At 41.2% G+C, this 14,916-nt stretch overlaps 1 protein-coding gene across 1 annotated transcript in view; it reads left to right on the top strand.

Annotated features, from left to right (window-relative positions):
- LOC132395008 (G patch domain-containing protein 8) overlaps nucleotides 1-14,916 on the top strand; it is a 525,927-nt gene that overhangs the window by 426,371 nt on the left and 84,640 nt on the right. Inside the window, exon 2 of the mRNA XM_059971340.1 lies at nucleotides 1,434-1,574. Within this exon, the coding sequence (XP_059827323.1) occupies nucleotides 1,434-1,574 (141 nt within the window). The remainder of the gene's footprint in view (nucleotides 1-1,433; nucleotides 1,575-14,916) is intronic.

Genomic DNA, 14,916 nt, shown 5'->3' with positions numbered 1-14,916 from the left:
TCAGGAGGGATGTGGAAGCCATATAAAGGGTGCAGAGGAGATTTACAGGGATGTTGCCTGGATTGGGGAGCATGCCTTATGAGAAAAAGTTGAGTGAACTCAGCCTTTTCTCCTTGGAGCGACGGAGAATGAGAGGTGACCTGATAGAAGTGTATAAGATGATGAGAGGCATTGATTGTGTGGATAGTCAGAGGCTTTTTCCCAGGGCTGAAACGGTTGCTAACAGAGGACACAGGTTTAAGGTGCAGAGGAGATGTCAGGGGTAAGTTTTTTTACTCAGAGTGCGTGGAATGGGCTGCTGGCAACGGTGGTGGAGGCAGGTACGATAGGGTCTTTTAAGAGACTTTTGGATAGGTACATGGAGCTTAGAAAAATAGAGGGCTATAGGTAAGCCTAGTAATTTCTAAGATAGGGACATGTTCAGCACAACTTTGTGGGCTGAAGGGCCTGTATTGTGCTGTAGGTTTTCTATGTTTCCATGTTTCTAATATAAGGTGTTGTTCCTCCCACCTGTGTGTGGCCTCATCACAACAGTAGAGGACGCCATGGATTGCCATATCAGAATGGGAATGGGAACTGGAATTAAAATGGGTAGGCACTGGAAGATCCCACAAATTCTGGCAAAATGTTGATCGACTGTTTGCTAGTAGAGACCAACAATTGCTCCATAAATGTAACAGAATAAATGAGGTAGAAATATTGTAGCAACCACATTATTAATTATACTTGCAGTTTGCCAAAGTGCCCAGGATAATAACAACCTTCCAATATAGTTTTATTTCAGACTGGAACAAAAACAAATTACTGGAGAAACTCAGTGGGTCAGGCAACCTCTGTGGAGACAGAGGGATAGTCAATGTTTCAGGTCAATGCTCTGCATCATAGCTGATATGGGGTCTCAACCAGAAATGCCAACTATACCTCTGTTTCCACAGATGTTGCCAGACCTGCTGAGTTCCCACAGTAGTTTGATTTTCTCCTCCAGATTCCAGCATCTGTAGTCTATTGTGTCTCTTTTTATTCTAGACTGCTTGCAATAATAGGCAAGTGAGAGAACAAAAAGGGATAATGTTCACCAGGAACTATTTTATTCACATCCTGAAATTCCTACTTTCAGACAGATTTTCTGACTCTTTCCTGAGCATGGAACTATCATATAGTTTTCTGTTCTGTGTGCAGACCAATTGGGAAACATTGAACTTTAGAGTATGGTGTTATTAGACTTTGCAGTAATTTCAGCCTCTCATTTATTTGCTCCGTTGGAAAGCTCCCCTGGGTGAACGGTGGTGATTTCTTCTTTGACTTTTCTCTCCATTTTACTGCATTTGAGAGAGTAACCATGGAAACCACACTTTGCTAAGGTGTACATTGTTTCTGCTCACTAACATCTCAGTTGAGTATAACATGATAACCTACTAATTTTATCTCTGCAGGATGCTGGAAAGGAGAAGGCCATAGCAAAAGCTCTTGAAGACCTGAAAGCCAATTTCTACTGTGAACTATGTGACAAGCAGTATCACAAGCATCAGGAATTTGATAATCACATCAATTCCTATGACCATGCTCACAAACAGGTTGGTGACAGATTGTTCCATTTTAAGTGCACTGCAAGTTTTTGCATTCTGTGGAAGTTTGCTTGCGTCAAGAGAGGTGTCCATGGAAAAGGTATTAATTAAACAGAAGAATACCAGCTTAGTTTGCAGCTGCCAAATCATTACCACAGTTGAATATATTTTAATTGCAGCCATATGGATTGCAGATCAGAATTAAATAGTGGTTATATTTAGGTGGGAAATCAGTTATTGCCTCCAACCAATTCGTGGTGAACTGTTAGAAACTGGCTTCTGCTGCTGTTTATTAGAAACAAATTTTGATCCAACTTGGCTATCATACTCTTGCTGGAAACTACATAATAAATATAATCAATTCATTAATCAAGTAATTGATCTGCATTTGAAAAGCAAGAAAATTATCAGTGTTGACAGCCCAAAAAAAAATCAAAGTTCTGTGTAGACATCCCAAGTTAATTTAAGGGTACTTGGAGGCTGTTTCCTTTTTGGGGTTCAACATTGAGCTTCCTATAGATCACAAACTTGTGACAATTCCTACATCGTTCTACAAGGGAATCTTTCAACCAAACTGGCACCCCGTCACACCTGTGATGTATAAAGATGATTAATTTAAAGTGCTTTAAATTTTCCATAATAACTGTTTTAAATAGGTTGATTTGTGGTTATTGATCTGTGGCTGTGGTTATTGGTAATGATGGATACTATAAGCTATTAGCCCTTTGCACAATGGCTAAGTATTGGGATCAGTCAACTCAGTTCTGGATCATTGATTCAGAGAAATGAGTTCAATTCCCAGCATGGCACCGGAAGAATTTAAATCTGTCTCTTTTAACATGAAACCAACAAAGTGCTGGTCTAAGAATGAAAATTGCCATGCACAGATTAAAAGAAATCTGAAGAAGTCCTAGAAATCAAAATCGGTGTCAGGTGTGGGAATTCAGATCTGGTGAAAGGTCTAAGATTATGTTGGATTTTCAAGAGGATTCTAGTCTGCATGTTTATTTCAATATTTTATGTTTTAAATAAGTTCTAAAGTTTTAAATATTCCTGTGCTCATATGTGTTTTAGTCATCTTTATTTGCTTTTAAAATTACACTATTTATTTCAGTTTTACCCATTTAACTGTCACAGAATATTAAAGATACGCAAAAATCTATGGCAGCTTAGACACAAGGCAATATTCCATCTGCAGCCTTAGTCTCAGCCAAAGCTGTTCAGAGATGAGGACCCTCCAATGCACCCAACACATCCTGGTGGATTTACATCATGAATGGGGCAAAAGTCAGAATGAGAATTCAGGAGATGTGGGTGGTGATTCCAGGTAGCAAGCCAAGTCCAGTCTGAGGTGGCACAGTGTATTAGTATGGTTATTTTTAAAAATATTTTTCATGTTGACTTTGAATATATTTGACAGATTTTAACAGCAGATTAAACGTGGAGACCAATATAACTGACCATCACAGCATTCTGTTGGTCAGGTCTGATTTAGATTCTGCTGTGCAAGGTCACTTATGACTGGAATGGTTAGCACATTGGCACCTGCTCAACAAGTTACTACTAAAGTTTCACATCAGCTAAGTGCAAACCTTCAAGGTAGGACTCACTGGTGCACTGATATGTAATACCAGAAGACCAAAGTTCAAAGTAAATTGTATTATCAAAGTAAATATATGTCACCACATTCAATCCTAAGATTTATTTTCTGCAGGCATGCTCAGCAAATTCATAGAATAGTAACTGAAACAGGAACAATGAAAGTCCAACCAGAGTGCATAAGGTTAACAAACTGTACAAATGCAAATATAAATAAAGAGAACATGAGAAATTGAGAAAAAGAGTCCTTAAAGTGAGACCATTGGTTATGGGAATATCTCATTGAATGGGCAAGTGAGTGTAGTTAAATTCTTTTGTTCAAGAGCCTGATGGTTGAGGGGTAGCGATTGTTCTTGAACCTGGTGGTGAGAGTCCTTGTAACCTTGTTACCTTGTAACTGATGGCAGCTGTGAGAAAAGAGCATGGCCTGGGTGGTGGTGATCTCTAATTATTGAAGCTGCTTTCCTAAAATCAGAATCAGAATGTTTCAACTAGATGTGCTCAATGGTTGGTATTTCCATATCGGGCTGTAATGCTGCTGGTCATTACACTCTCCACTACAAAACTGTAGAAGTCTGTCAAAGTTTCAGATGTTATACTGAATCTCTGAAGACTCCTTAGGAAGTAGAGGTGCTGTAATGCTTTCTTTGTAATTACACTTACGTGCTGGGCCCAGGACAGATCCTCTCAAATAGGAATTTAAAGTTGCTGACCTTCTCCACCTCTGACCTCCAATGAGGACTGGCTCTGGTTTCCCTCTCCTGAAGTCTACAGTAAGTTCCTTGGTCTTGCTATCATTGAGTAAGAAGTTGTTATGACCACTTAGCTGAATTTTCATTCTCCCTCCTGTATGTTGATTCATAACCACCTTTGATTCTGCCTACAACAGTGGTGTCATCAGCAAACTTGAATGTGGTATTGGAGCAGTGCCTAGCTGCACAGTCATACGTGTAAAGTGAGTAGAGCAGGGGACTAATCACACAGACCTGTAATGCATCTGTGCTGATGGAGATCATGGAGGAGATACTGTTGCCAATAAAAAAACTGTCAGGTCTACAAGTGAGGACATCCAGGATCCAATTGCACAAGGAGATATTGAGGCCAAGATCTTGGAGCTTATTGATTAGTTCTGAAGGTATCATGGTTCTGAATGCTGAGCTGTAGTCAATAAAGAGTGTCCTCATGTATGCACCTTTGCTGTCCAGATTTTCCAGGATTGAGTGAAGAGACAATGAAAATGGCATCTGCTGTGGGTCTGATGCTCTGGTAGGCAGACTGGAGTGGATCCAAGTTTCCTCTCAGGCAGGAGTTGATACATTTCATCACCAGCTTCTCAAAACACTTCATCACAGTGGATGTAAGTGCAACTGGGCAATAGTCATCGAGGCAGGTCACCACACTCATTTTGGGCAGTGTGTTCCACACACTATCAAAACAAGACTTAACGAAATCATTGAACACACCAGCCAGTTGGTCAACACATGCCTTTAGTACATGGCCAGGAACACTGTCCAGTCTGGACACTTCCTGTGGATTCACCCTCCTGAAGGCAGCTCACACGTCAGTTTCAGATACTGACATCAAAGGGTCATCGGGTGATGAGGGGGTTTGCAATGATTCTTCCATGTTCTGACAGTCAAAGCAAGGAAGACAAAAGAGCAGAATTAGCCCATTCAGACCATCAGGTCTGATCTACCATTTCATCAAGTCTGATCTACCATTTACCATTTCATCACTACTGATCTACCATTTCATCACTACTGGTTTACCATTTCATCACTACTGATTTATCATTTCATCACGACTGAGCTACCATTTCATCATGCCTGATTCATTTCCCTGCCTTCTCCCATAACCTTTCATGTCACTATCAGAATCAGAATCAGGTTTTTTATCAACAGCATGTGACATGAAATTTGTTAGAAAGAAGCTGTTCCTGAATCGCTGAGTATGTGCCTTCAGGCTTCTGTACCTCCTACCTGATGGTAACAGTGAGAAAAGTGAGATTGAGAGGGGATCTGATTGAAACATATAAGATTATTAAGGGATTGGACAAGATAGAGGCAGGAAATATGTTCCAGATGTCCAGTACCAGAGGGCATGGTTTGAGAATAAGGGGTTGGTCATTTAGGACAGAGTTAAGGAAAAACTTCTTCTCCCAGAGAGTTGTGGGTATCTGGAATGCACTGCCTCGGAAGGTAGTGGGGGCCAATTCTCTGGATGCTTTCAAGAAGGAGCTAGATAGGTATCTTATGGATAGGGGAATCAAGGGATATGGGGACAAGGCAGGAACCGGGTATTGATAGGAATTGATCAGCCATGATCTCAGAATGGCGGTGCAGGCTCGAAAGGCCGAATGGTCTACTTCTGCACCTATTGTCTATTGTCTATAAAAGGTCATGCCTTGGGTGCTGGAGGTCCTTAATAATGGGTGCTGCCTTTCTGAGTCACTGCTCCTTGAAGATGTCCTGGGTACTTTGTAGGGTAGTGCCCAAGATGGAGCTGACTAAATTTACAACGCTTTCCAGCTTCTTTCAGTCCTGTGCAGTAGCCACCCCACCCCCCACACCAGACAGTGATACAGCCTGTCAGAATGCTCTCTATGGTACATCTATAGAAATTTTTGAGTGTATTTGTTGACAAACCAAATCTCTTCAAACTCCTAATAAAGGATAGCTGATGATTTGTCTTCTTTATAGCTGCATCAATATATTGGGACCAAGTTAGATCCTCAGAGATCTTGACACCCAGGAACTTGAAACAGATCACTCTATTCACTTCTAATCTCTCTATGAGGATTAACTAATCAAGAACATATCAACCTCTGCCTTAAATACGCCCAATGACCTGGTCTCCATAGCTATCTATGGCAATGAATTACATAGATTCACCACCCTCTGGTGAAAGAAATTCTTCTTCATCTCCTTTCTAAATAGATATCCCTCCATTCTGAGGCTGTGCCCTCCAGTCCTAGACCTCCCCACCATAGGAAACATTCTCTCCACATCCATTCTATTTTGCCTTTCAACATAATAACATAAGAAATAGGAGCAGGAGTGGAGTATCTGGTCCATCAAGCCTGCTCCACCATTCAATAAGATCATGGCTGATCTGGCCATGGACTCATCTCCATCTATCTGCCTTTTCCCCATAAACCTTAATTCCCCTACTATGCAAAAATCTATCCAGCCTTGTCTTAAATATATTTACCGAGGTAGCCTCCACTGATTCATTGGGCAGAAAATTCCACTGATTCACCACTCTCTGGGAAAAGCAGCTCCATTTCATCTCCATCCTAAATCTACTCTCCTGAACCTTGAGGCTATGTCCCTTAGTTTTAGTCTCACCTACAGTAGCAACAACTTACCTGTCTCTATCTTATCTATCCCTTTCATCATTTTATATGTTTCTATAAGATCTCCTCTTTTTCTTCTGAATTCCTGTGAGTACAATCACGGGCAACTCAATCTCTCCTCATAGTCTAACCCCCTCATCTCTGGAATCAACCTGGTGAACCTCCTCCGCACTGCCTCCAAAGCTGGTATATCCTTCTTTAAGTAAGGAGACCAGAACTATATGCTGTACTCCAGGTGTGGCCTCACCAGAACCTTCTACAGTTGCAGCATAACCTCCTTGCTCTTAACTTCAATCCCTCTTGCAATGAAGGCCAACATTCCATTTGCCTTCTTGATAGCCTGCTGCAATTTTTTACCATTTAACTAATAATCTGCTCTTTCATTTTTCCTTCCACAGTGGAAGACCTCCATTGTACCAACACTGTATTCCATCTGCCAGACCCTTGTCCACTCACTTAACCTATCTATATCTCTCTGCAGATTCTCCATATCTTCTGCACAATTTGCTTTTCCACTCAATTTAGCATAATCAGTAAACTTAGATACACTACACTTGGTCCCCTCTTCCAGATCATTAATGTATATCGTGAACATTTGCGAGCCCAGCATCGACCCCCGTGGCTCACCAGTGATTGCCAACCAGAGTAACACTAATGTGTCCCAACTCTCTGCTATCTATCAGTTAACCAATTCTCTATCCATGCTAATACATCACCTCTGTACATCCTTATCTTTTGGATAATTCTTTTATGTAGTACCTTATCGAATGCCTTCTGGAAATCCAAGTAAATAATGTCCATCTGTTCCCCTCTATCCACTGCGCTCATTATATCCTCAAGGGACTCCAGTAACATTCAATAGGTTTCAATGAGATCCCCCTTCATTCTTCTAAATTCCAGCAAGCACAGGCCCAGAGCCATCAACCGCTCCTCATACAATAACTTTTTCATCCCTGGTATCATTCCTGTCAACCTCCACTGAACCCTCTCCAACGTCTGCACATCCCTTCTTAAGCAAAACTGCACACAATACTCAAGTGAAGCCTCACCAGTGCCTTATAACGCCTCAGCATTACATCTTTGATTTTATATTCTAGTGCTCTCAAAATGAATGCTCACGTTGAATTTGCCCTCCTTACCACTGACTCAACTTGCAAATTAACCTTGAGGGAATCCTGCACAAGAACTCTCAAGTCCCTTTGAACATTGAATTTTGAATTTTCTCCTCATTTAGAATATAGTCTGTGTTTTTATTCCTTCTATGAAAGTGCATGACCATACACTTCCCAACACGATCTTTCATCTTCCACATCTTTGCCCATTTTCCAAATCTGTTTAGGTCATTCTGCAGCCTCTTCACTTCCTCAACACTATCTGTCCCTCCACCTATCTTCTTGGCCACAAAGCCATTAATTCCATCACCCAAATCATTGACATACAACATAAAAATATGTGGTCACAACACCAACCTCTGTGCTACACCACTATTCACCGACAGCCAATCAGAAAAGTCTCCCTTTATTCCCACTTTTTGCCTCCTGCCAATTGGCCAATGCTCTATCGATGTTGGTATCTTTCCTGTTAAACCATGGGCTCTTGTTAAGTGGCCTCATGTGTGCACCTTGCCAAAGGCCTTCTGAAAATCCAAGTACACAACATCCAATGATTCTCCTTTGCCTATTCTGTTTCTAATTTCCTCAAAGAATTGCAACAGATTTATCAGGCAAATCTTCCTTTAGGAAACCATGGTGACTTTGGCTTATTTTATCATGTAAATTCAAGTATCCCAAAACCACATCCCTAACAATTGACTGCAACATTTTACCAACCACTGAGGTTCAGCTAACTGGCCTCTAATTTCCCTTTTTCTGCCTCCCCCCCCCCCCTTAAAGAATGGAGCAACATTTGCAATTTTCCAGTTCTCCGGAACTATTCCAAAATCTAATGATTCTTGAAAAGTCATTACTAATGCCTCAACAATCTCCTCAGCTACCTTTTATCAGAACCCTTGGGTGTCCAACTGGTCCACCTTCAGACCTTTCAGCTTTGCAAACCACTTCTCCCTAGTAATAACAACTGCACTCACTTCTGCCCCTGTCACTTCTGGCATTTTGCTAATGGCATCCATCGTGAAGACTGACGCATGATGCTTATTCAGTTTGTACATCATTTCCTTGTTCTCCATTACTACCTCTCCAGCATCATTTACCAGCGGTCCAATATCTACTCTCACCTCTCTTTTACACTTCGGAGAAACCTACTGTATACTCTTTGATATATCGCCTCGCTTACCTTCATATCTCATCTTTCCCTCTCTTGTGGCTTTTTAGTTGCCTTCCGTTGTTTTTTTAAAAATTACCAATCTAACTTCCCATTAATTTTTGCTCTATTATATGCCCTTTCTTTTGCTTTTATGTTGGCTTTGACTTCCATTGCCAGCCACAACTTTGCATCCTGCCTTTAGAAGACTTCCGCTTTGTGATGCATCAATCCTGTGCCTTCTGAATTGCACATAGCGAGTTCCTTGCTGTCAGAGTAAATACACTCGCTTTGAGCTCCTTCCTATTTCCTGTAATAGTAATTGTAGGTAGAATTTACCTGAGCTGTAACAGCACACAAGTTTTACCTCAGCATAATTTACAGCCCCCTAAATCTGGATTGTTTGTTGGGTAAGTGTTTCTCCCATATCTACCTCTATTTAATATGGGTTAGAAAAGACCTTTCACTGAGTTGAGAGTTTACACTAGTTTCAAAGTATTGTGTAACACTAATCTATCTCTCTCTCTCTCTCTCTCTCTCTCTCTCTCTCTCTCTCTCTCTCTCTCTCTCTCTCTCTCTCTCTCTCTCTCTCTCTCTCTCTCTCTCTCTCTCTCTCTCTCTCTCTCTCTCTCTCTCTCTCTCTCTCTCTCTCTCTCTCTCTCTCTCTCTCTCTCTCTCTCTCTCTCTCTCTCTCTCTCTCTCTCTCTCTCTCTCTCTCTCTCTCTATCTCTCTATCTCTCTATCTCTCTATCTCTCTATCTCTCTATCTCTCTATCTCTCTATCTCTCTATCTCTCTATCTCTCTATCTCTATCTCTCTCCTCTCTCTCTCTCCTCTCTCCCCCACCCCTCTGTTTTCTAAGTTACAAATTTAACACTTAGGTTGCTCAGGGGTTAATCTGTGAACTAGTTGATGAGGTGCATCCTCTGCTCTTTGATTCTGTCACCATTTCTTAATTGCCTCAGTGGTGAACACACAGATGTCTCTTGGTGACTAAGCATATCACTCTTCCGTGACCACTGTGACAATGTAACTGGCCAGTTCTCTCAACTCAAGTGCTACAGCCTATTTTTCCAGCTCCTCTCATTTGCAACTAGGGTTTCATGACCTCCCTCTTTGGCCGTTTGGGAATTTAAACAACTTACTCTTTGTCTTTCTTGAATCATATCTCAGCTTTACATTGAAACTAACAGTGAGTCTGCCCACTATTCAATACAGTCAAGGGTGATCACCATTCTCAATATATATTCTTGCCTCTTCTACATATTGGTGGAAATTGCTGGGTAATTCCAACTACAGCAGTGAGAGATTGGTAATGTCCTTGAACACTCCTGCCAGTTGGTTGGCAGAGGTTTTCAGTGCCCTACCTGGTACACCATCAAGGCCTGATGCCTTGCAGGGTTCACTCTCTTGAAAGATATTCTGAAGTCAGCTTCTGAAACAGAATCAGGGTGTCACCAGATGCTATAGGGATTCACACAGCTGTAGTTTTATTCTCCCTTTTAAAGCATGCATAAAACATGTTGAGTTCATCTGGGATTAAAGCATCACAGATATTCATGATATTAGGTTTCAGCTTGTAGAAAGGGATGGCATTCAAACCCTGCCAGAACCGACATGCATCCGCTTGCATCTCTAAATTCTGGTGGTCATACGTGGATATCTTGTATAGTTTTGTTCTTGAACCTGATGGTGTGGGACTTTAAACTTTAGCACCTTCTGTCTGAAGGTAACTATGACAAGATAGCGTGGCCCGGATTGAGAGGCTCCTTGATTATAGACATCGCAATTTTTCAGACAGAGCCAGCATTCACACGCTGTTCTATAGATATTCACAACAGAATAAAATATTCTTCCTTCATTCATTCTGAATAACCCTGTCAGAATTTTGTATGTTTCTATTAGTTATGGTTAATGTTTGATTACAAACCCAGTCAGTCTAATTTCCTTTTGTATGGCAATGCCAGGAATAAGTCCAGTACAGATCAAAGCCTGCACACAGAACTGCAGGTGTTCCCTCAACAAGGCCTTATTGCAGCAAGACTCTCCTAAATTTCAGAGTTTGTAGGCCCATGTTCTCATAGGATAATATCATGGGGATCTTTGCTGCACTGCCTTGAACACAAATATATGCTTATTTAAATAAGGCAAACAAAACTGTACGTAAGATAGCAGGAGTGTTTTCACTTAAGTCCTGGGTGGTTGTGCAGTTTCAGAAAGACTTTACAACCTTATACCCCACCACCCTTGCAGTAAAGGTCAGTACTCTATTTGCATCTTTAAGTTTCTTGTTGTATATCAGTGCCTATGTACAAGTATACATATATCTCTGAGCATTATCTAATTGCCTCATACTATTTAGATATATCTACTGTTTTCTTAATTTATTTATTGAGATACAGTGTGAAATAGGCCTTTCCGGCCCATGGAGCCAGGCCACCCAGCAATACCCTAGCCCAAGGGTCGGCAATCGCTATTAATATACATCACCACTGCCAATGCCTGACACCCACCAGTGCGCGCTTTCTTTTAATTCTTCGATCCAAGGTAGGCTACCTATGGAGTAACCTTCAACCCAACATCTTTTTTTCGGAGTTCAAAATGTTTTTGTTGCATGCAGAAATGTAATTTCGTTTTCTCTGCAGGAGTTCATCAATTTCATAAATGCAACACATTATAGTTTGTTTATACATAGCATAAAGGCAAAAAAACCGTTGTGTGCATTTCATTTTAAATGTCAAATGGGTTTTGTGGCTCCCGGTGTTTTTTTTTCTGTGGGAAATGGGTCCATATTGGCTCTTTCAGTGGTAAACGTTGCCGACCCCTGCCCTAGCCGAATCATGTCAAAATTTAAAATAACCAATTAACCTACCAATGTCCTTGGACCGTGGGAGGAAACCCATGCAGGCACGAGGAGAATGTACAAACTGCTTACAGGCACTAGCGGAAATTGAACCCAGGTCTACCCATTCAATTGACAAACTCATTACCCTATATTTTTCACTTCATTACCCATGCACTTAATCTTTAGCTCTCTGATTTCCTCTGAACTTTCTTTCCCCTCTTTGTGTTGTTAGAAAACAGCACCAAATCATAAATAATCATTCATGTACTGTAAATAACTGAGGATTCAGCACTGATCCTTGAAGGAGCCCACTAGTTACAGGTTGCCAACTTGAAAATGATCTATCTCCACTCTGCTTTCTGTTCCTTAAACAACCCTCTATCTTCACTAATATATTACCTCAAACCCATGAACTCTACTGCCTGACAGCATCCTGCTCTCCAGGCATTTAAATCAAGTAGTATGGTGTTGCAAGTGATTTCCATCACTGATCTGTATGGTAGTTTTGACACTGCACCAGATTTACACACCCGTGCAGTATTAAACCCAGCTCTGTGAGAGTATTGCCTCGAGGGAATCATAACTTGTTCACTTTATAGTCAGGCTGGGCCCCCAAGTCTGGATTTATGCTATCAATTTAGTGCATTTTATTGTTGAATAGAGGAGAGTTGAGCTTTAATCTGCAGCTGGCTGCACAATAACCTGAGTGTACTTGATGCAGAATGGGGAATGAACAACACTTTCATGAAAACAGTATTCATTAGGAACATAGGCTATGAAATGCATCAAAATTCAGGCCTGACAGTTGCCTTCATCGTTGAATCTGGCAAACACAACTACTGATATTCCATTCCTCTGTGCCTCATAGTTAGGAAGAGTTCTTAATGCCAGGGCTGACAGGATGTCTTCACAAACCCTCAAATGAGGATTTTTTTTTATGCCTTCTTCCTGACAATCAACACTGGCACACCTCAGGGATGTGTGCTTGGCCTACTGCTCAACTCTCTCTACACCCTTGACTGTGTGGCTAGGCATAGCTCAAATTCCATCCATAAATTTGCAATGACACATCTATCATTGGCGGAATTTCAGATGGTGATGAGAAGGCAAAGAGGAGCAAGATAGATCAGCTGTTTGAGTGGTGTTGCAACAAAAACCTTGCAAACAACATCAGTAAGGCCAAGGAATTGATTGTGGATGTCAGGGTAAGTCGATGAAACACACACTTGTCCTCATCGAGGGATCAGCAGTGGAATGGGTGACCAGTTTCAAGTACCTGGGTGTCAACGTCTCTTACAATCTATCCTGGACCCAACATATTAATACAATTACAAAGAAAGCACAACAGTGGCTATGCTTCATTAGGAGCTTGAGGAGACTTGATACGTCACTACTTTTTTACAGATATACCATGGTTCCATCACTGTATGGATTGACCTTCACACAGGATCAGAAAAAGCTACAGAAAGTTGTAAACTCAGCCAGCTCCATCATGGGCATGACCCTCCTCAGCACTGAGGACACCTTCAAGAGGTGATGCCTCAAAAAGGTGGCATCTGTCATTAAGTACCCCTATCATACAGGACATACCTCTTCTTACTAACATGCCCTCAATGTTTCAGGAACAGCTTCTTCCCTTCTGCCATCAGTTTTCTGAATGGGCAGTCAACCCATGAACACTACCTCACAATGTTTTCCTCTCTTTTTCCATTACTTATATGTACACACGCAGTATATCATGTACTTACTGTAACTCAGTTTTTTCTCTATATTTATTTTTCATGTATTTCATTGTACTGCTGCTGTAAAGTTAACAAATTTCACGACATATGCTGGTGATATTAAATCTGATTCTATTCCATTTCATAAGTAAAATAGAAGATAGCAGCATGAGTGATGAGAGACTATTCCCTCCAGCTTTGATGTCTGAAATAGAGTCATAGAAAAACACAACACAGAAGCAGTCCATGCTGAACCTTTTAACCTGCCTGCTCCCATCAACCTGCACCTGGACCATAGCCCTCCATACCCTTCCCATCCACGTACCTAACCAAAATTCTCTTAAGTGTTGAAATCAAGCTTGCAGGCACCACTTGCATTGGCTGCTCATTCCATACTCTCATGGCCCTTTGAGTGAAGATGTTTCCCCTTGTTCCCCTTAAACATTTCACCTTTCACCCTAAATCCATGATCTTTAGTTGTAGTCCCACCCAACCTCAGTGGAAAAAGCTTGCTATCTATCTATCTATCTAACTCTATGTCCTGCATAATTTTATATACTTCTACCAAATTTCCCCTCAATCTTCTAAGTTCCAAGGAATAAAGTCCTAACCTATTCATTCTTTCCATATAACTCAGGTCCTCCAGACCCAGTAACATCCTTCTCTGTACCCTTGTAACCTCATTTACATCTTTCCTGGAGGTAAGTGACGAAAACTGCACACAATACTTCAAATTAGGCCTCACCAATGTCTTATACGACTTCAACGTAAAATCCCATCTCCTGTACAATAGTTTAATTATGAAGGTCAATGTACCAAAAACTTTGTTTATGATCCTATCTACCCATGCTGCCACGTTCAATGAATTATGGATCTGTATTCCCAGAACCCTGTGCTTCACTGCATTCCTCAGTGCCAAACCATTCATTGTGTAAGACCTACCCTGGTTGGTCTTACCAACGGGCAACATCTTGCTCTTGTTTGCATTAAATTCCATCTGCCATTTCTCAGCCCATTTTTCCGGCTGGTCCAGGTCCTCCTGCAAGGTCTGGTAGTTTTCTCCACTGTCCTCTACACCCCCAATCTTGGTGTCCTCCTCAAATTTGCTGATCCAGTTAACCACATTATCATCCAGATCATTGATATAGATAACAAACAACAACAAACTCAGCACCAATCCATCACAAGACTGAGGTGGAGAATAAAAAAGTCATCCATTTACACCAGGAGAAGGAGAATTGTCTTCATTGTCTTTAGTCATGGTCTCTGTGATTATTGGATCCCCTTTCCCAGAGCTCAATAGGTTCATCATTGAGTATATTCAGGGCAGGAGCCAATGCAGTGGAATTAAGGCATGAACCAGCCATGATTTTATTGACTGATGGAGAAGACCTGTGGAGTAGTGTGGCTCTTCTTGTTTCCATCACTTACCTTCTTCAAAATCTGCAGCTTGAAGTAGTCAGAAAAAACTCGATACCATGCCAGTGCATCAGTTTCTAATCAGTAGCCCAGCAGATTTAGAATAACAACGAGCAACATGGACAAGTATAATTCAATAACATTTGAACAAGA

Source organism: Hypanus sabinus, chromosome 6, assembly GCF_030144855.1.
Source record: "Hypanus sabinus isolate sHypSab1 chromosome 6, sHypSab1.hap1, whole genome shotgun sequence".
Lineage (NCBI taxonomy): Eukaryota > Metazoa > Chordata > Chondrichthyes > Myliobatiformes > Dasyatidae > Hypanus > Hypanus sabinus.
The sequence above is the reverse complement of the archived record's forward strand: the minus strand, read 5'-3'. Positions and strand labels throughout refer to the sequence as shown.